Source organism: Denticeps clupeoides, chromosome 4, assembly GCF_900700375.1.
Source record: "Denticeps clupeoides chromosome 4, fDenClu1.1, whole genome shotgun sequence".
In the NCBI taxonomy this organism is placed as follows: Eukaryota; Metazoa; Chordata; class Actinopteri; order Clupeiformes; family Denticipitidae; genus Denticeps; species Denticeps clupeoides.
This window is the reverse complement of record NC_041710.1, coordinates 17,061,205-17,083,038: the sequence shown is the minus strand read 5'-3', so window position 1 is coordinate 17,083,038 and position 21,834 is coordinate 17,061,205. Positions and strand designations below refer to the sequence as shown.

Below are 21,834 nucleotides of genomic sequence, written 5' to 3'. Positions count from 1 at the left end.
TACTCCTTTTGTTGCCAGGTGCTTATACATTAATGGAAGTTTAGTTAATTTGAGGGGACATCAAATTTGAGGGGACATTTTTGTACAAGTTGTACCTTGAAAACTTTGTCATATCTTCAGAGTTACTACTGATTGTAACTCGCTCGGGATAAGGGCATCTGATAAATGCTGTAAATGTAAATGTACTAAATGCTAGGGGTGTACAAACAGCTATTTGTGAGATACTGTATGTCTGCTGTTCCCATACAGCTTAGACCCGGCGTGGAGCATAAACTTTACTTTGCGTTTGATTTTCTCTCTTCTCTTTTCTTAATAAACACAATAATGTCATGCAGTTGTGACAAAGACACCACACAGCTGCTGCATTCATTCATTTTTAACACATAAGATAAGATAAGATAAGATAAGATAAGATAAACCTTTATTAGTCCCACAAGTGGGAAATTGACACTTGTCATGGCAGAAAGTGGATAGAAGCAGAAGGTAATAGCAGCAAAAAACAGAGGTAATAGCATCACCAAAAAAAAAAGATAAATATGTATCTGTATATATGTACAAATTTACAATTTAAACAGTTAAGAAATCTAAGGACATGGTTCTCACAGTGCTCCTAGCGGTCTCCAGGTGAGAGAGGGAACGATGTAGGAGGTGGATGATGGCATCATCCACTCCAATGCCAGGCTAGTTATAAATGGATTGCCTTCCTTTTTAGTTCTTCCCCGTTATTTCATTCTCCATAAGTTGCCGTTCCTGCTGGATGCTTCAGCTGGTTAAAATGCGTGGGCATCCGGAAAAGACGTGCTTCACGGTGAAGCGCCTCCTCCGCGCTACATATAAACCGGCTGTCAATGTTTAACACGTCACGCCGCTCCGCTGTGACAGCGCGGAACACGCTGCGCTCCCGTGATCGTGGGAGCCCGTGGCGGGACGAGATGAGCTTTATTCCGCGGGGGTGGCTGCTCGCCGCGCTGCTCTGCGTTTCAGGCCACGGCCAGCCGAGGGGTGAGATTCTCCTGCGCAAAGAAACCATGTGTTTTACACGCGCAAAGAAACGATTTTAAACCGAGGCAGGCAAATAGAAAAGAAAATGCCTGCTTTACTTTCAAATAGCATAATTCAAATGCGTGTAAATAGTTGTGACATAACTGAATGAAGTCAACCCAACAAACCGTTTCTTTGCGGGTTTGCGTGCTTATTTAACACTCGGTGTTAATTCGCGATGAATGGTTTAATGCAACAGTTAATATTATTGTTCATTAAAATAGATATATATTTACTTTCAGTTTTACATGACGTTTTGCTGTCGGTTTGTGTGTGCATTGACATAATAAACGTGGCCAGTATAGACAAGTGGCTGATGTGTTGATTGAGATAAATAACCACGTTGCATTAGAAATGGTTTCATTGTTTTGAAATGATGGTAGGTGGTTCTAGATGGTATTTAGATGGTATGTCCAGCAAATGAAACCATATTTTAAGATGTTCAAACTAGCTGATCGTCATCGGATACAATTTTCCAGCCGATAAGTTTATTTTTGATACCTGATACCTTTTGGTGATCAGATAGTCTTTTGCTCACTTAACTACTTCAGAGTTTAAATCATCGGTGCCCAAACATTTGCAACGGACATTTGCAGTAGATCATGTTATGAGGCATATAAAAAAGCTAATTGCATGATTTTTACAGTACTGTAAATGGGTTTAGCCCAATAATACTCCTAATTTTACAAAAAGATAAAAAGACTGATTGCTTCTGTCCTATCTGTGTCTAACCACCCAGCCCTCATTGATGTGTGATGATTTCTGCTGACCAGAAGATGAACTTTAATTTCATCATCTAAATGGGAAGGCACCATAGCCGTGATTGACAGTTCTCATGCCAAACGTCTGATTCTGTCATGAGTTTTATAAAAACAGTAGACATACACATTTTTTATATGGTGATGAATTACACATTTCTGTACAAATATTTTTTTTGTACAGACACAGTAATACAATACCTGCACGAGGGAGTAATGAATGGAGCAAATATAATCAAGGAGAAGGAACTGGTAACACCCAACAATATTGAAATTGTCAGAGATGCTGCTCTTTCACTTCCAGTGCTGAGGATGATTGTGAAAAGTTTTAACCATACGGACCTGATGAGTAAGCACATTTAAAAGAACAGTTTGATAGGACCATTGTCATAAATGTTTTATCTGATAGATATTTGGATATTGGAAAAATCTGTTAAGTTTACATCAAGTTGTTACTGGTAGTTTAATTAGTTTATTTATGAATTTATAGACAATTACACTTTCCAACATTCCTGGAAATGCAACCTTTATGGATCACAAGTCCAGTTCGTGTCTGAGCAGTTCATGTACGATGGAAAAGTATGTTTGTATTGGGATGAAGCCAGTGGGCTATGGACAGCCATGGGCCTGCATGCAACTGCCCTGTACCGGGAGTTGGAGAGCAATAAACAAACAATGCAAAAGAAGCCCAAGGAGGCATGTACAGAGCTCATGAACACCCTGCACGGGACTAACAAAGGTAAGTCAATGGTTTGTTCATTTAGTTAACAACCTGCATTCAGTCATGTCATAGTTAGCATTCAGCCATTTTGGTGTGACTGAGGAGGCTTGGCCTGCCTACAGCTTAATTATGTATTCAGGAATATTATTTATTATTAATGTGTGACAATTTATAGTGTCATTTTTATGACTTGTGTGAAGGTCTACCAATATATTTTCAGATCAAGTTTCAGTCAGCTCTGTGATTTTGGCCGTTCTTAGCTTCTGTGGCATTGCTTTCTGCTCATTCTACATGTATAATAGAGAGTGTAAGTATTCGAATAACACATGAAATATGTACGAATTATGAAGGTGCATAAACAATATCAATAATCTCTCTCTCTCTCTTCCTCTGAAACAATCGATGCAAATTTCCTGCTGATCTTAAAGGTGTTGCACATCCAGGAGGTAATTCCTTCTATACTCTCCCTCTTTATTGGCCCCAAGGTGGTGGAATGAACTTCCCCTTAAAGTCAGAACAGCACAGTCGCTGAGTATTTTCAAACGGCAGCTTAAGACCTTCCTCTTTAGACAATACTAGCTTGTAACTGACTTATGGAAGGAAATACCACAACTGAGTGAAATAAAATTATTCTATTCATGGTTTGAGTGCTAGTGAACCAGAACGAATTACTTCATTGATAGTAACATGAGAGCACATTGTAAGTCTCTCTGGATAAGGGCATCTGCCACTTGCCATAAATGTAAATACATTTTATGAAATGAAAAAGGTTTTGGTTATGAATGGTTAACCTCTATTTTCAGAGGACTGACTGTCAGACCACGAAGCAGTAGTTTGGTAACTAATTGATGGCAATTTCATGCATCAAATGAAATGTGTGGGGAGCAGTCAGTGACTTAGAAACGTGAAAAAATAAAGAAGTTAGTCACAGGCAGATTCTGAGGACTTCCTTAACCACAGAGTGAGGCATGGCATGTAATATTGTTTAATATAAAGAGGCATGAACATAAAATGAAATTTAATGTCTGGTTCAGCAGTTTTCTGGTTCTCTGTACCATTGATTCATGATTGTACTTTTCACTTTACCCTACATTTTTCCCTTGCAGGTGTTCTTGGATCTATTGTCCACTATCCTGTTCCACTGCAAGAGAGGTCTACAATGAAATCATCCATTTGACTCATTCCTCAAATATCAGTCAAATTAAATCAAATAAATACTACTTTCAATGTACTGTTTAGTTGTCACCTTAAGCTCTTTTAAGTATTGTTTTTCATCTAATATTGCAAAGAGTGTACTCTAATTTGATCAATACTTGTTAATTTTTAACATATTTAACATAATATTTCCCTGTGTTTATACTGGCCCTCATTGATGTTGTTTTAATAATAAAAACCTGTCAAATTCAATTCTGCAGGATTTGTTTTAGCCTAAAAAGGTCCACTTCCGACAGTCTTGAATGGACGATATTTGCTCAACACATGTATATGAATATGTACTATGAATATGTAAAATGCAAAACAGTAAAAATTAGCCTGTCATTAGGGTATTGCATTATATTTTGGGACTGAGGCCAAATGGTTCAAACCTTTTACACACTTTTGGGATAATTTGTCTATTGTTTTGCCAGTTTCAACTGGGAATCAAAGCTTTCCTTTCACATTTCTAACAAAAATTATAAACAGTTCCAAATACCAGTCACTTTTGTCATAAAACCTTCAGCCATCAGATAGGATGTTTCAACACAACAATGACCCCAAACAAACATACAAATCATGAAAAGAATGGCTTCATCAGAAGAATATGCTGGATGAAATTATGAGGACTTTGCCGAAAACATGCCCTCAAAATCTGAACCTTTCAGACCATTTTTGCATGGAAGATGGGCAAAAATTGGCAAATTGGCATTATGTGCATTACTTAAATCCCTGGGCAGTAGTAGCCTAGTGGTTAACACACTCAGCTATGAACCAGAAGCCCCAGGTTCAAATCCCACTTACTACCATTGTGTCCCTGAGCATGACACTTAACTCTGAGTGTTTCCGGGGGGGGGGGGGGGGGGCTGCCCCTGTAACTACTGATTGTAAGTCGCTCTGGATAAGGGCGTCTGATAAATGCTGTAAATAAAAATGTGCTTATTTGCTTATTTTTGTGTTACAGGTCTGGGACCATAAGGCACATGAGCAGACATCGCTGAGAATGGAAGAGAAGCATGAGAACTGGGTGCAGCAGGATGCGGACCCCTGGGGGGGGCGACACAGTTCCAAAGGCTGCTTGGAAAAGGGTTAGTGGCAACAAGAGTAATTCTACAATGAGCGAGCCCAGAGTAAGATGGCCACCAGATGTGGTGGCTGTAGAATTTAATGTGGGATTCTTTATTTGCCTGCTGCTCAAAACAGAGAGAGACAGCTGGCTTCTGTTTCCTCACACCAATGAAAAATGAATAAACATGATCCCCTGATTTCAATAAACAAAACACACAAAAAAAATTCAAATACAGTTTTCACCATCGCGGCTCGTGCCGTCGACCGGTTGGCCAGTGGAGCAAGCCTTGTATTTGTATTTGTTATTGTTCCTGTTTTTTTTTGGATGTGTGTACAGTCATGCCCAACCTTATTTGCAGAGTTGTGCAAAGTTGCTTTTTTTTAGTTTCTCGCTTTTTCAACCTTTTTTCATGGTCAGCTCCAGACGCGTTCACTCAAATCTGTTGCTTTGTTTCAGATGCGCTTCAGCTTTGTTACATCGGACCCTCTTTTTTTCCCCCCGAAACGTACACCAGCATAGACATCCGTGGGATTTGTACAATTTTATGGCCAATAGCTTGCACATATTGGGTGCTTTCCCTTGAGTGTGTGTCTGCTCTTGGAAACAAACAGCCTGACGGACCACGGCTTGTCTACCACAGAGACTACTTCACGCAGCTATAAACATGGAAGTTCTCAGAAAAAACTCAAACCAGCACAAATCAACACTCAATAAAGTAACCAGGAGGGTGAAGAAAAGGGTGGCATTAACGCCAGGCTTAGAAGGGAGACCTTTAAGCAGCGAGCGCTCCCGTCCATCATCCTCAACTTTGATTCATTCTGGTCCACATCCACTACGTCCATTTCTAGTTCACATTACACTCAGAATTCTGTTCTGCTGTTATACTACTAGCTCCCTGAGAGCAAATTGCCAGCTCTTCAGCCTTAGGAAGAATTAAAATGTTGTAGGCCATTCAGCCTCTGATGCTCACTGAACAATTTCCTAGAGAGATTATATACTTCAACATTCTGGACTGAGATGTAGACTTGGGTGTCAAAAAATTAACTGTCCAAGAGCCATTGTGATACACAGCACAATACACAATGCCCACAACTAAATGTATCCTCTGCATTTAACCCATCAACATATTGTGAGAAGTGGGCAACCATGAAAGGCACCCTGGGAGCAGTGTGTGGGGATGGTACCTTGCTGAAACCAAGGCAGTTTGGGAGTTGAAGTCCCCTTCCATAGCTGCCAGGCCACCACTGCCCTAAGAGGGTGTATATACAACAAGAATAATAAAGGATAGAGCACTGAACCCTGTGGCCATTCATATTTCTCCCTGGAGCATTTGGATCCCTCTTCATTCTGTAAAGAAAAAATATGTCATCAACTAAGTAAGTAAACCATAAGATGACTGTTCCACATGTCCCAAGTTCTAAGAGAGATAATACAGAAATGCAATTCTGATCAGATGACAGGAGACTGTGTTGTGTAACCAAGAATAGAACATTAGAAATCAGCCTGTAAAATTGCATGATTAATATTAAATTATTAAATATGAGAAATGTAAATAAGAGTTTATTATGTTAGCTGGTGTGACATTAATTCAGTGTGAAACTATCTCAAACATTAGCTAAAATGATCTGTCTTAGTGAGATCATTTATTGTCTCAATAGTGTGGAAGGGACAGCTATTCCCTCTGTGTGTAGTGTCATATTTTACATTATATCATGATCAATTACCTAACAATAATATAATTGAAACTAAAATGTCTTATTAAAATGATATGTATTGTCTGTTTAATATTTATATATTTATATGTTGTTGCGATCGTGTGATCATGTGACACACATAATATGGAAAATATCTGGTTCATCAATGACAAATACGAATATAATCTGAAGAATTAAAAAAAACAACAACAACAACAACAAAAAACAAAGATTGGCTGGCTGATGTAAATGAAAGGTAACCATGATCATGCTGAGTCGTCCGCTACGTCACAAGTTCCACCCGGACGTTTTTGTGGCCTGCACAGAGACGGAGCCCTTAGCTAGCTGCCACAGCAATATTTAACTTCTTATGAAACTTTGTACATTTCCTCCCTCCTCCGGATTTTTTTAGAGTTCGCGTTTTGACAGAGTGCTAGGCTAACCATGGGGGTGCCGAAATTTTACCGGTGGATTTCGGAGCGATATCCGTGCCTGAGCGAGGTTGTCAAAGATCACCAGGTACGTATTTCCAGCCGAACTGTTCTGTAGCCAGCTGGCTAACGTCGGAATGGTAAATATGGCTAAGCTAATGACAACACTTCACTTGCGCGTCCGTCTCCACGCATCTCTCCTTCGAACGCCGCGAACCCAGGCTGGCACGCCAATGGACGTCGTGGCGCAAAACGTTAAACTAGATGTTCGTTCACGCCGACGCGGTCCAGGTTCGCACATGTTTATTTGCCAGCAGTTTGCCTGCCCTGGCTAACGTTAGCATTGCCCCCTTTCACCCTTCACTCAGCTGTAATGTGCAGTGTCGTTGGATTTTTTGTAATAGACATAAGGTTTCCTTAGTCGTTGGCACTTAGCTATTTCAGAAAATAAGTTCATAACGTAATACTTTAATATTAAATCCAATACTCTTGTTGTCTCGTGCTGTAGTTTTAAAGTTACATTAAGTCGGAACAAACTCAATGTTGCTGGTGTGGCGAGCAAACCTCTGGAGTTTGATTTTGGGAGACCGATGCTGCCGTGTGGCTTACGATAGCGATGTGCACGAATGGCATGAAGGTTTATCCATATGATCTAAATGCTTGTTCTTTGTGGGTATATAAGACATTGACTTAATTCCTGGAACAAGACCATTGACCAATTGTATGACTCACTGAAGATTAAAAATTAACCATTAAGTTAATTTCCTCATCGTTTTCGTGATATTCTGATGTTTATTTCACCAAAGATTCCAGAATTCGACAACCTATACCTGGATATGAATGGAATAATCCATCAGTGCTCCCATCCCAATGACGAGGATGTGCACTTTCGAATCTCAGAGGAGAAGATCTTTGCTGACATCTTCCACTACTTGGAGGTGCTTTTCCGCATTATCAGACCCAGAAAAGTGTTCTTTATGGCAGTTGATGGAGTGGCACCAAGGGCAAAGATGAATCAGCAGCGTGGGAGGAGGTTCAGGTTTGTGTTTTGTTTTTGTTTTTTTGCCTGTAAGTTTAATCTGTATGTACTTGCCTGTTTCTATAGTTTTTCTATGGCCTTTGTTGTGCTTGTCCAGGTCGGCTAAAGAAGCTGAGGAGAAAATTAAAAAAGCTCTGGATAAGGGAGAGGTCTTGCCAACAGAGGCTAGGTTTGATTCCAACTGCATTACTCCAGGTGTGAATGTATTACTTTGCAGCAAGCATTTACTAAGGTTTTGTGCATGTTGTGCCCGTTTGAAAAAGTAATTACTACTTGGTGACAGACCATTTTGATTCTGAATATTTCCTCTCACTCCATGACAGGAACTGATTTTATGGCTAGACTTCAGGAGCAACTCAAGTATTTTGTGCACAATAAACTGTCAACAGACAAGACGTGGCAGGGAGTCAAAGTGTATCTTTCTGGTCACGAGGTGAGGGAAAAAATGTTCGGTTTATGTGTTTATTGTGGTTGTTGTCATGTGGACCTATGAGTACTAAGTCTAAATTTTACTGTCCTACAGACTCCTGGCGAAGGTGAGCACAAGATCATGGAGTTCATTCGTTCAGAAAATGCCCAGCCAAATCACGACCCAAACACACGACACTGTCTTTATGGCTTGGATGCTGACCTGGTAGGTGTACATTTAACATGCGTTGCATACACCTGGACCTCTGTCAGTCACTGGGAGACTCTCTTAATGTCTCTTTCTCTCTCGGTCTATCTCTCTCTTTCTCTTCCCCCTCCCCATCACCCCCACCCCCCTGTCTGTCTCCCCCCATGTCAAAAACAGATCATGCTGGGCCTCACCAGCCATGAACCAAATTTCTCTCTTTTGAGAGAGGAAGTACGCTTTGGTGGAAAGAAGTCTCAGAAGAGGTGCGTGAGTTAGAAGTTGCCAAAGACTGTTGTTAAAAGTAATAACACATTGCATGACAACTGATTGTTCCAAGTTCTTCTCTCAGGATTACAGCCCCAGAAGAGACCACTTTTCACCTGTTACACCTTTCCCTTATGCGGGAGTACATTGACTATGAATTCGCTGAGCTCAGAGTGAGTATTTGTTGCAGTGTACCTTGAAGCAAACATTAGTGCTTCAAATAGTTTGTTGTTTGTAGTCTCAGACGTGAACATGTTTGAGCTGTGGTGACCTAGCGGTTAAGGAAGTGGTTTTGTAATCAGAAGGTTGCCGGTTCGAATCCCGATCCGCCAAGGTGCCACTGAGCAAAGCGCCGTCCCCACACACTGCTCCCCGGGCACCTGTCATGGCTGCCCACTGTTCACTCAGGGTGATGGGTTAAATGCAGAGGGTAAATTTCACTGTGTACATCGTGTGCTGTGCTGCTGTGTATCACATGTGATAATCACTTCACTTTTAAACATTTGACTAGTATTCCTGTGTTCATGCATATTAGGATAAGATCTCCTTTGAGTACAACCTGGAGCGAATCATAGATGACTGGATCCTGATGGGCTTCTTGGTGGGAAATGACTTCATACCTCATCTCCCACACTTGCACATCAACCATGATGCTCTGCCTCTACTATACCGTACCTACATCAGCGTGTTGCCATCACTGGATGGTGAGACTTAACTATACATTGTGTAGTTTTCTTTTGGCAACTGTTTTTCATTCCGTAGTTTCCAATTAAAAACAAATTGAGTAATGAATGATTTTAGCTATATTTCCCTGGTATGAAAAAAACAGTAATTTATTGCAAGACTATATATAAAATAGTATTTATTAGAAAATGTTATTAATTTAAAGATTTCTATTTAAGGGTACCTTCATGAAAATGGTGTTCTGAACCTTGCCAATTTTGAGAAATACTTGGAGAAACTTTCTGAGGTAAAATATTTTTTAAATACATTTTATTATTCTTTATTTTATTATTATTTTCTGTCTTCTCACTTTTCTAATGTGTGATTTTGCTTATTTGTAGTTTGATCGGGAACACTTTCAAGAGGTGTTTGTTGATCTGAAGTGGTTTGAGAGCAAAGTGGGGAATAAATATCTGAATGAGGCTGCTGGAAAGGCAGCTGAGGAGGAACGCTGTGTTAAGAAGATAAAGGTAATCTTTGATTCAATTTTTGATCCCTTCTTAGCCTGTCAGTTTTCATATATCATATTTTTGAGTAATATTTGCAGTTGCCATTAGACAATAGTTTCGTGCATTGAGAGTGACTCAAATTTGCAGGTCAGCAGATCATATGGGCCACTATCACTCTAGACAATTTGCAGTTTTCTTTGGATCGCAGTTGCTCTTTTGTTGCCTGTTGTCAAGTGCCTACTATGTTATTCACAGGAGGATTCTCTGTGCCTTGCCGCACTCGAGGGTGGAAAGGAAAGCTTTACAAGCAAAGGTACCAACATTCATGCACCATGCACAGTGTTCGGTGCAGTAGAGTGTGTGTGTGTGTGTGTGTATATAAATTTTTTTTTTTTTTTTTTTTTTTTATGTAACTTCTCTACAAGTCTGGCTAACCACCCATTATTGTGCTTTTTTGCGCCGGTATGGATAGAGGAAGATTGCGAGGAGGAAGAGATCTTTGAAGCAGAGTTCCGCCAGTACAAGCGCACATACTACATGACCAAAATGGGAGTTGAAGTTGTTTCAGAGTGAGTCTGAAATATAGTATTTCAACATATTTCATGTGCAAAGAGCAGTGAGATCTTTAATATTTTCATTTTTTAAATATCTGTACAGTGTGTCAGATTGTGTTGTGTCCCCTACAGTGAATTTTTGGCCTGTCAAGCAAAGTGTTATGTGGAGGGTCTTCAGTGGATTCTTCATTACTACTTCCATGGTGTTCAGTCATGGAGCTGGTAATAAAACTGCACATTTGGACAAAAGAGAAAATAGAAGTCTCATTCTTCCACCTCAGTCATGCTTTGTTGATTAAACAGACACATGTGTTCTGTGAATTTCCGCAAAAAAAAATTGTGACTGGTAGTAAGTGATCTTCTGGTGACACCTGGTTCGTGGATAAGTGTATTTTGTGGTTATGTCTTAGGTATTATCCGAACCACTATGCCCCGTTTCTGTCGGACGTGCGGAACATTGCGGGCCTCAAACTCACCTTCGACATGGCAAAACCTTTTATGCCTTTTGAACAACTGTTGGCTGTCCTGCCTGCTGCTAGCAAAGAACTACTGCCTCAGTGTTATCAGGTAACACTGCTTCACATGTAATTGTTTTTACTCTTTAAGCTACATAACCAGAGTAATGGTTCCTCCAGCGAAAGCAGTTGGTGGGGGTGGTTAGCAACAACCACAATGCCTCTTATCTATTTATTTACAACCCTACATTCACACACCCACACACATCTGTGTAATTTATTAATAAGTAACCCATTTGCATATTTTTCATTACCTGATGTAATTTCCCACAGCACCTAATGACGTCCCAAAGTTCGGCCATCATTGAATACTATCCACTGGACTTCAAAACTGACCTCAATGGCAAGCAGCAAGAATGGGAGGCTGTGGTACTCATCCCTTTCATCGATGAGGTATTGACTAAACTGGCTATAATAATACTGTGTCAGTGTATTTCTCCTGTTCTAATTACAGATTCAAGCTGTTATATCACGTTAATCTTTATTAATATTTGAAGATTAATTCAGCTCTCCTCATGCATACTCTTTTTGTGTCTGTGCTACTCTCAGAAATGCTTGCTTTCAGCTATGGAGCCTTACAGTGGCCAGTTGAAACCAGGAGAGATGGCCAGGAACCGTCACACAGAGTGTGCACTCTATGCATTCAGCAAGGAACTGGACTACCCATATACCTCTTCTTTACCAGAACTCTTTCCCAACATCATCCACTGTCATGTCAAGTGTGTTCAACTACTATGAACAGATTTGTACATCATAAAAAAGTAAAGTAAATGGGAATGGCAAGCTTTGGACAGCCTTTTTAACTTTTTTTTTTTTTTCCCCAGGGTTACGAACGTGCCCATGGATGCTTGGCATGTGTCATTGGACCACAAAGTCCACAGTTTTGACAGGGGAGCACTCTACTACTGTGGCTTTCCCACACTGCAACATATCCGCCACAAGGTGCGTTTGTGAGAATACAGCATTCACTTATGAGTGGGGTGGTATTTAATATTTCTAAAATTTTAGTCTGGACTCATGATCTAAGCATTTGTGTCTGCAGAGTGTGTCTGCAGAGTGTGTGTGTGTGTGTGTGTGTGTGTGTGTGTATATATATATATATGATAAAGGCTGCGCATGTGCATTATTAGCAACGTCTGGGCCCTACGTTTCTGGGTTGCTATTTCAGTTCCATCTTTTCTCCTTCGCAGTTCTTTAAGAAGAAGTGTGGTGTGCTGGTTTTCCAGCAAAGCAGTCGAGGGGAGAACATGATGCTGGAGATCGTAAGAAGCCAGGAGGGGGAGCCAGTAAGCTGTTTCTGTGCCATAGTTAGACCTGCTTAGTGAATACATTTGAGAATACAAAATATAACAATGAATTCTGATTGGTAGATGTGTGAAGATGTTTCTGCACTGATTCTGGGCAAGTCTGTATTTGTGAACTGGCCTCATCTTCAGGAGGCACGAGTGGTGGCAGTGTGTGATGGAGAGACCAAGTAAGATGACTCTTTGTGTTTAAAATGTCCTCAGATGTACACGTCATTTTTTTTTTCCTTCAAATTGCTAAATATATGTTAAGGTTTTTCCTGGACGAACCACCCGGTGTGCAGAAGCTGTACCTGGATAAGAACCCTCCACCCTTCCAGGTGACCTACCTCAGTGACAAAGAGCAGAAGGACTGGGTGAAGGATGTTCAGGGAATCTCAGAGCAGTAAGAATAGTCTGTTTTTCTATATTTCTCCTTGTTTCTCTTTTTCTTTTCTTTTTTTTTCTTAAATGATTGAATGATGTTGAATGATGTCAAAGATTGAAGGATAAATATGTTTAAAATATGATGTTGTTTCTACTAAAGAAATGATAATGCTATCTCGTTTCAGTTTTAGTAAACGTAAGGGCATCTTCATCAATGAGACTGTGGTGGTGGTCTATGCTCAACTGCTGTCAGGCCGAAAGTATGTCCCAGGCCAGAACAGACTAGTCCATTTGGAGAAGCAGTGGGCAAAGCAAATCCTGCCTTTTGCCTACCAGACTATTGTCAAGGTAACATCCCACTGAAAATTTCATTAAAAACGTAACCATATGATTTAAACACTATGCATTTCTGTTCTTTTTGCTCTTGAAGGACATTAAGGCCTTTGACTCTTCCTTATCTCGGTTTATGACCCTGGAGGACCTGTTTTCCCCTACCACATCTGTGTTTATGTTGGGCAATCCCTACTATGGTGCCATGGGAGAGGTGTGGTGTTCCCTGTTTTAGATTGCTCATTTTATAGCCATTACATTAGCCATGTTCCTGTAAACTGAAGTCATAATGTCTGGATCGTGGGGTTGCATTGCAGGTGCAAGACTCCAGTGATGTCATTAGTGAGGGTCGCATCCGGGTGGTCTTCACTGTACCCTGTGAGCCTCAACTTGATGCCTTGATTCAGAACCAGCATGTGAGTAATGATTAAATTCCACAAAGTGGGCACCTTATCATGCATAAAACTATTAAACATCAATCAACTCTATTTTTTCCCCCCCCAATGCTGACCGTGACAGAAATACTCTGTGAAGTACTGCCCTGGCTACGTCCTAGCATCTCGCCTTGGCATCACCAGCTACCTCGTCTCCAGGTTTTCAGGGAGTGTGTTTATTGGCAGAGGTTCAAAGAAAAAGTAAGTGCATAACATAAAACAAATTGCTTACATGCCAGTGTCTGACTGATCATTCATTTGATGATTAATCATTTTCTGTGTAACAGTCCTCATGGAGAACAGAAAGCTAATGTGGGCCTAAATCTGAAGTTTAACAAGAAAAATGAGGAGGTTCCAGGCTACACTAGGAGGACTGAGAAAGAGTGGCTTTACTCTGGTGCCGTGGAGGAACTACTGGCAGAGTACTTGGAGAGGTGCGTGTTTTTTTTTTGTTTGTTTTTCTTCTGTTTAGCATTTATTACTATTACATCAATTAGTATTGGTTTACTTTTTGCTCTTTTAACCTCTGCAGGTTCTCTGAGGTGTTTGATGCTGTGTCCAGGAACAGTCACGATGATGTCTTTTATGAAGATGACATCTGGCCCGGGGAGGATGAGAATGGGTATAACGTCAAATTGTAAAATTATGTTTGGGCCAGTTTCCAAGAAGCAAATTTGTGTTTCAGTAAAATTCTGTGTATGTGACTAATCCCAACTGTGCAGATAACAAAACAATTGATATGTGATGTTTGCACTCAATGTATTGACTCATAGGGCAGAGAGAGTACAGGAGATCACTAACTGGTTAAAAACTCACCCAGTCAGCTCCTCCTCCCGGGCATCATGTGACCTCCAAATCCTGGACTCTGGTATTGTGGAGAAGATTGAAGATGAACTGGAGAAAGCCAAAGTAAGATGCACCCTGACTGTTGTGACCTTTTATAGGTTTTGTAACTTGTCAATCTTTTTCCATCTCTTTGCTTTAGTCAAAGAAGAGCAGTAAGAAAGTAAGGGTCACAGTGAAGCCCCATCTGCTATATAGGGTGAGTGTTTGTTTTGGATATCAACAGTTATTTTACATTTACATCTTAAATGTGTGGGAATCATCTAAATGCAGTATATGTGTATAGCCTCTTGAGCAGCAGAATGGAGTTATTCCTGACCCTGATGCAGATTACCGCCTGTTTGACCGGGTTGTTAACGTAAGGGAAAGCTTCTCAGTGCCTGTTGGCCTCAGAGGAACCATCATTGGGATCAAAGGAGGTACCTGTGCAAAAACACTTCTCGAAAGCACACAATTGTGGATAATAAAAGTAGTAGAAGTGAAATGTAGCAATGTGAAAGGAACATACTGCCCATAAAAAAAAATCCCTAATTGGTCTAAATGGAAATTTAGTCACTGCTTAATTTTTTTCTGTCCTCTCCTCCCAGCTGACCGTGAAGCTGAGGTTCTGTTAGAAGTTTTATTTGATGATGAGTTTGCTGGAGGCCTCACTATCAGGTATGCATATCCATCTGAAAACTAACAGGTCAATCAGTGTGTTCACATTAACAAGCAAAATTCACTTAAATCTGACCTCTGTACACACACCTATGCCCTGTCATTTCAAATCAGAATAGATGTTTGTGTTCCAACATTTTTCAGGGTTTGTTCATGATACGGACACTGATTTAAAACAAGATTACAGAAACCTTGACCTTTGGGAAATGTATGTTTGTGTAGGTGCTCTCCAGGACGTGGTTACAGAATGCCAACCTGTGCCTTAATAAACCTAAGCCACGGCAGCCGACTGGAGCAGGGCTCCCACAAACTCACTGCCATCGTCAAACCCCAGCCTGCATTCACCTCCCAGCACGCGAAGAGCCAGCTAGCTGGCCTCAATCATTCACCACGATCACCATTTATACCCACACAGGTGAGGCGTGTAGGCACAAATAATCCCATACCATTACCCTGTGCTAACTCATTCTACAAGAAATACATTTTCCTGATTAATTTAGCTAATGGATAATGAATTTGTAAATTTAACAAGATGCTGTTAGACTGGCCACAAAAGCATCCAGATTCCCATCAGTTACTTTGATTAATTTAATCAAGGCTGTCATGTTTAAATACTGTTCATAACTTAGTTGATTTGTTGTCTTTGGCAGCAGCAAAATGGCAAAAACTTTAATCTCAGGGCTGAACCTCAGGGCAGCAGAAACTCTCCTCACAAGGGCCTCAACCAGAAGAACCAGAATAAGGTCAAGGTTAGTGTTTGCAGCTTGTCATGTCTGTTTTAAATGCAGTCAGTCCTCCAAAAACAAACCAGAAAGTGTCTGAAAATATACATCCACTGACTTGACCAGGTGCATCCGGAAAGGGTTCACAGTGCATCACTTTTTTCCACACTTTATGTTACAGCCTTATTCCAAAATTGATTAAATACAGTTCCTCATAATCCTACACACCACCTCAAAAGGACAACATGGAACACATTTACTTGAGGTTTTAAATTTCCTCTACCTAAATGAAAGTAAGACTGAATGTATGCTTTTTGGTTGTGGTGACCCCCATATTGACCTCGCTTTCCTAGCCCCTTGTGAAAATTCATTGATTACAAACCTAGGTGTTAAAATGGACTCAACTCTGAAAATGGATGGACAGGTTAACAATATTGTAAAATATTGTTATCTATAGAAATCTATCTATAGAAATCGAATGAGAATTGATGGTGTCTTCCTCCTGTAAGTCGCTTTGGATTAAAGCATCTGCAAAATAAAGTAAAGTAAGTTGTGCTTTTTTTCAGGTGAGGCGCCTGACCAAACTCAAGTCAGTCCTTTCCAAACGAAATCTGGAAACAGTGATTTCACGCATTCATTACATCATGCCCTGACTACAATTAGTACAAAGTGCCATTACACGTTTTCTCACTGGTACAAACAGGCGAGATCATATAACCCCGATCATAGCCTCACTACACTGGCTCCCTGTCTGTTTTAGTCCGTTTTTAAATCACTGAATAGCTCAGCTCCAGCCTATTTGTCATACCTTCTCCATTCTTACACCCCACCCTGTTCTCTCAGGTCTACAGACCGGAGACTATTGTCTGTTCCTCGGTCACATTACAAGCACAGAGGTGACGGGGCCTTTGCAGTGGCTGCCCCACGTCTATGGAATGGCCTACCAATCAGTGTCAGACAGGCTCCATCAATCACTGCGTTTAAATCTCGTTTAAAAACTCACTTTTACACCATGGCTTTTAACCCAGTGTGACGTGGTTCTGATACGGTGTTATAATGACGTGTTTTATGTGGTTTCTTAGGCAGTCCATTCTTAACTCTTTTAATATGTTGTCTTAAATATTTTCTATATGTTAAGGTTTTCTTGGTTTTGGCAAATCTATTAAAAATACAAAAACTGAGAAAGCACATGTACATAATTAGTCACAGCCTTTGCCATGAAGCCACTCCTTAGTAAAATGCACATGGAGTTTTCCAAAAGGAAACTAAATTCTCTGCTCTGATGAGACAAATATTGATCTCGGGGGTGTTTTGAAGACTGGGGTGACTGTTCATCTTTCAGCAGGACAACAACTCTTAGCACACAAGATATCAAAGGAGCTGCTTCAGGTGTCCTTGAATGTCCTTAAGTGGCCTAACCAGAGCCCAGAATTGAATCCAATTGAACATCTCTGGAGAGATCTTAAAATGGCTGTGCACCATCGCTTCCCATGTGGGCAGTGGTGGCCTAGCGGTTAAGGAAGTGGCCCTGTAATCAGAAGGTTGCAGGTTTGAATCCTGATCCGCCAAGGTGCCACTGAGCAAAGCACTGTCCCCACACACTGCTCCCCGGGTGCCTGTCATGGCTGCCCACTGCTCACTAAGGGTGATGGGTTATTTGCGGAGGACAAAATTCACTGTGTGCACCGTGTGCTGTGCTGCTGTGTATCACAAGTGACAATCACTTCACTTTTTTCATGGGTGAAACTGGCCAAGGATAGGTGTGCCAATAACAAAATGTTAAAATTATGCACTGTGAATACTTTCCGGATTCACTGTATTTTAATTGTGATTTGTGGCAATATGGTTCCATTCTTTGTATTTAACTTGGGGGGGAATGTACATGTTGGAGAATTAATTATTAATTTCCTACAGGGCTCTTGTAAGGAAGATGAGTACAATAATGTGTGGCAGGCTCTGCAGAGCTCTGCCATGCCACAGAAACCACCAGCTCACTGGCAGAACAATGTGAGTCACATTTCACTGTCTGGAGGTCTACAACTGACTGTGTGTTATGTGTGTAACTGCATGGGTTATGTTGCCAGTATATATATATATATAACACACACACACACACACACACACACGTGCTTGAAATAACCAAGATACAATGTGGTATGTTCCAGGTGACAAAGGGCACCGGGTCTCCAGGTCAACAAAGACGTGGCAGGAGTCAGAGCAATGAGCTCTCCAGCCAATCAGTAAGCACCATCCTGAAAACATATCACGTTAGAGGCTTAATAAAAGTTCATTTGTGTACTTTGCACATTTCACTTAACAAAACCGAACCTCAAAACCCAAAGTACTATGCTCTAACTGGAATATTTGATTGAAAATATTATCAATATTTTTATTATTATTCCTGCCTCCGCATTTTTTTTGGAGACATAGTACAATTAAAGTGCACAGTTGTCACAATCCTGCCATTATAACTACAAATAGACCATTTATAATATAATTCTTATGGATACAATAGGGCCTCCACCCTTCTAGGGCTCGGGCCCTAATTAGTAAGGTGTGTTTGCATATCCAAATACCCATAGTTACAGTACAAGTAGTGATCATGTTTTTACATTTTAACAATTTCATAGAATCCCGTTGGAGGCATAAGGTTACTTAAAAGAAATGAAGACATTGGTACAGTTCTGCCTCAGACCTCAACTAACAAGGTATTTTGCATACACACTCTCATGCATACATTCACACACAAACTCAACCCGTACTCAGTAAATTGTAATACATATGCCTTGTATGTTTATCAGGTTTCCACTGAATTTGAAGAGCTGATTGCTAATCTGAAGATCTCTAAGAGCAATGACCCTCCCGGGCCACGTCTATCCAAAGAAACCACAGATCAGTCAGGGGAGCCTCTCTCACCACAGTCATTTGCTATGGTAAATGCCTGTTTGAATTCTGATGTTTTATGTTGCAAAGCCATATTGTTTGCATGTTCCACATATTATATTTATATGCCTGGCATAATTTCTAAATTTGGTTTAGAGGTTGGACAAGCCTGTGTGTGAGCAGTACATGGCATTTACATTAATGGGAGGTTAATTTAATTGCAGAAGGGCACTCTCATGCTGAAAGAGATGTTGAAGATAGACTCTGGGCCTCAGGAGCAATCAGTCAGCACACCCACATTCAGTGCTCAGCAGCAACATAAGAAGCGACCCACAAAAAAACTAGGTACCATTTTTTTTCTTCTAACAGCACAATTGTTAACATACTTAAGAACACTGAGAAGTTAGAACACATAAAAACTAACTCTTTCTTTATTGTTATAAGCTGCAAGAATGAACACTGAACAGGCTGATGCTTCTGGACCAGCAGTGAATCCTGCAGCACCTATCATTCCAAGCATGGCGTCTGAGCTTGGGCGCATATGTATGGGACTGGGTATGGCTCCACCTGAGTTTGCTTTTCTTCGAGGTCAGGTAAGTGCAGGTGTTAGCTTCTGCTGGTTTCTGTATCTGAAAATTCAAAATTGGGTTGGTCAGTACAGTGCCTTAAGCACATGGGATCCTTAAGCATGTGCATCAATTTTCTCTCTTTCTGACTATTTACATCTTTGCTTCTTCAGGGCTTGGTGGTATGCCAGGTGAAGCTGTCAAATGGACTGCTTGTGCATGGCCCTCAGTGCCAGTCTGAGAATGACGCTAAAGAGAAAGTGTCTCTGTTTGCCCTGCAACGCCTGGTTAGTTTGCTGATCAGATTGTGCAAGCAAGATTTCTCAAATGAATATTAGAATCTGCTCGTTTGGGTTCTCTGCAGAACTCTGTTGGCTCCGGATTCCCCATGCCTCCCCCCATGTTCACTGCAGTTCAGCATATGAGACCCTTGGGACCCCACACACCCTCAATGTTTGGCCAGCTGCCTGGTGAGTAGCCTTGTTGCTCAAGCCTGAGTTTGAGTATGAGTTAGATTTTTTTTCTGTTATTCCAAATGTCTGTCTTTCAGGAACATGGTGACTAATGATTTCTGGTTTCTGTTGTATAGGTGGTCTTTTGATGCCCCCTCAAGGCTATGGATCCCTTCCCTGGGGTGTTCAGTTTTCTCACCAAGGTCAACCATACTATGGCAATACCTTTCCTGGTGCTCGGGCACCTCCGCCATCCATACCAGTTGGATCCCATAACCAGTTTGTGCCCTTACAGGTAATTTCTCAGACAACAACACAACAATTTATACGTTTGAGCATTTGAGCTTAAATTTAAATGATTTGCCCGTTTCCCCTTTAGGTAACCAAGAAGCGTGTTTCGGGCCGAAAGAACCAGGAAAATAAAGAATTCAGTAGTTCAGCACATGCTATAGCAAGTCAACTGAATGAAGCAAGTCAATCAGCCCAAACAGCCCCACCTCCTGCCACATCACCAAAGGTACCATCTACAAGCTCACAGACCAGCTCGGCCACACCTTCTACACCAAGGACCCCAAAACAAAACCCGAACCCTCACACACCTGGATCTGCTTCAAAACGAAGACACAGAAAGTTAGCAGTGAATTTTGAGGCTGCTAAAATAACAGATTAAAACGTTTTAAAGTTGTCTTTAAGTTGCAAACTTTCTTTTATATTTGGCCCTCTTGTTTTTAAAGGCTGATTTACAGATGTGCATTTCAGTTATTCTTATTTCTTAGACTTTTATTCTGCTAATTGCTTCGGGGTATTGATATAAAATTTTAACACCAGCCTTATCATTGGTTTTGCAAAACTGCATAATTTGGTCAGCCCAGTTCAATTATAGGAGCCTAATACTTTTCAGTATGCAACAACTAATAATGTACTGCATCCCTTTGGTACCCCAGCTTGAAAAGTACACAGCCTAGTCAAAGAGAGCACAGGCACTCCTTGTTTTGTATTTACGTGCGGTTTGTTTGAACCAGATGGCAGGGTGTGATTGTACTGTTTGTGCCTGTGGAAAATCAATTTTGTAATCTTGTTTGAACTATAGCCTGCCATTTTGTAATGATAATTAGATTATTTTAATTTATCTGTGATTTCCTTTCCACTAGTGTAACAGAAATGTGTTTTTAGGATGAACTTTGTTTACTGGAATCTGGATTTTATGGTTGCAATTTATAAGATTAAATCATCCAATAAAGAAAACAGCCAATTGTAGCAAATAATTGTCCTTTTCTTTCCGGCATGATTTTACAATGGTTTGAAGCACATTTGAACATTTCTTTTTGGTTTTCCTCTTCAAGCTACTACTTTTCTGACATTCTGCTTTAAATTGTCTGAAGGTTTATATTGTTTCTGGACACATGCAACTGTGCAAACTGTGGACATTGTTTTGCAATGAAAGAGGTAGTGTATTTAAAAAGCAGAGAAATACCAAAAGCGTAAATCCAACGTGAAAGGTTCTGTATATAGAACTTGGTAAATAAAACCTTTTGTTACTACATTTGCCATTATGTATTTGTTTTCTGTAACTGATTTACCTTTTTATTAAAGGTGTATCCAACTGCCACCAAGCCCTGTACAGGTGGCATGAAATGACAATTTTCCTTGGTACATGTCTCATTAGTTACAATTATCAAATATATACCCGTAATTCATTCTGTACAACAACAACAACAAAAAATGTTGTTTCACCACTTTTTTTTTTCTTTTTGCAGAAGGAACTGGAGATCTGTTTTCTGAAGTTTCTGAACTGCTATTTCTTGGCCCACAGCAAACCTGTAGCTAAACTACCAGTAAACACTTGATTTGTACGTCTTTAATGTTTCCATATTGGTTTTCTGAATTTCCTTTCAACCATATTCTTTCATTAATAACCAGAAAATAAAGACAGAAAATGTGTTACTTCCATAACCTTCTCAGATCAAGCACCTTTTGTGCTTGATCTCAGAACACAGTGCTTTTTCATGCCATCCGGTATCCTACCCTAATTCTTCCACATTTAATGAGAGCAGGGAGAATGCACTACATCCCCAGTGGCTGGCAGTATTGCCATTCTTTTCTCTCTCTTTCTATCTCACCGCGGTTATTTTCCTTACTGCCCCCCATACAAAGTCTTGTTTGATGATGTGTTTGCTGGACGTGTAGGCGTGCACTTTCAGCCCTGATC

General features: G+C 40.5%; 2 protein-coding genes across 4 annotated transcripts; both read left to right on the top strand.

Annotated features, from left to right (window-relative positions):
* The first annotated feature begins 801 nt into the window (after nucleotides 1-801).
* On the top strand, nucleotides 802-3,882 carry LOC114788783 (uncharacterized). Of its 2 annotated transcripts, XM_028977678.1 has the most exons (6): nucleotides 802-1,002; nucleotides 1,984-2,148; nucleotides 2,290-2,538; nucleotides 2,741-2,827; nucleotides 2,949-2,966; nucleotides 3,627-3,882. In XM_028977678.1, the coding sequence occupies exons 1-6, from the start codon at nucleotides 849-851 to the stop codon at nucleotides 3,695-3,697; spliced, it is 744 nt and encodes a 247-aa protein (XP_028833511.1). In that variant the 5' UTR covers nucleotides 802-848; the 3' UTR covers nucleotides 3,698-3,882. The 2 variants fall into 2 exon arrangements, with proteins under 2 accessions (XP_028833511.1, XP_028833512.1); XM_028977679.1 differs by lacking the exon at nucleotides 1,984-2,148.
* A 2,889-nt stretch (nucleotides 3,883-6,771) lies between these two features.
* xrn1 (5'-3' exoribonuclease 1) lies at nucleotides 6,772-21,168 on the top strand. 2 transcript variants are annotated; one of them, XM_028977636.1, is made up of 42 exons: nucleotides 6,772-6,996; nucleotides 7,715-7,947; nucleotides 8,045-8,142; nucleotides 8,271-8,380; nucleotides 8,471-8,581; nucleotides 8,741-8,826; nucleotides 8,913-9,000; nucleotides 9,363-9,531; nucleotides 9,730-9,797; nucleotides 9,892-10,020; nucleotides 10,255-10,312; nucleotides 10,472-10,568; nucleotides 10,686-10,775; nucleotides 10,964-11,120; nucleotides 11,342-11,461; nucleotides 11,618-11,787; nucleotides 11,893-12,010; nucleotides 12,259-12,354; nucleotides 12,439-12,542; nucleotides 12,626-12,757; nucleotides 12,924-13,086; nucleotides 13,169-13,282; nucleotides 13,386-13,484; nucleotides 13,588-13,703; nucleotides 13,790-13,936; nucleotides 14,035-14,124; nucleotides 14,276-14,411; nucleotides 14,488-14,544; nucleotides 14,632-14,764; nucleotides 14,933-15,002; nucleotides 15,225-15,417; nucleotides 15,656-15,751; nucleotides 17,639-17,731; nucleotides 17,890-17,964; nucleotides 18,355-18,432; nucleotides 18,526-18,657; nucleotides 18,832-18,952; nucleotides 19,052-19,200; nucleotides 19,347-19,460; nucleotides 19,538-19,643; nucleotides 19,763-19,920; nucleotides 20,005-21,168. In XM_028977636.1, the coding sequence occupies exons 1-42, from the start codon at nucleotides 6,922-6,924 to the stop codon at nucleotides 20,293-20,295; spliced, it is 5,040 nt and encodes a 1,679-aa protein (XP_028833469.1). In that variant the 5' UTR covers nucleotides 6,772-6,921; the 3' UTR covers nucleotides 20,296-21,168. The 2 variants fall into 2 exon arrangements, with proteins under 2 accessions (XP_028833469.1, XP_028833468.1); XM_028977635.1 differs by having other exon boundaries at nucleotides 15,653-15,751.
* The last annotated feature ends 666 nt before the right edge of the window (nucleotides 21,169-21,834 follow it).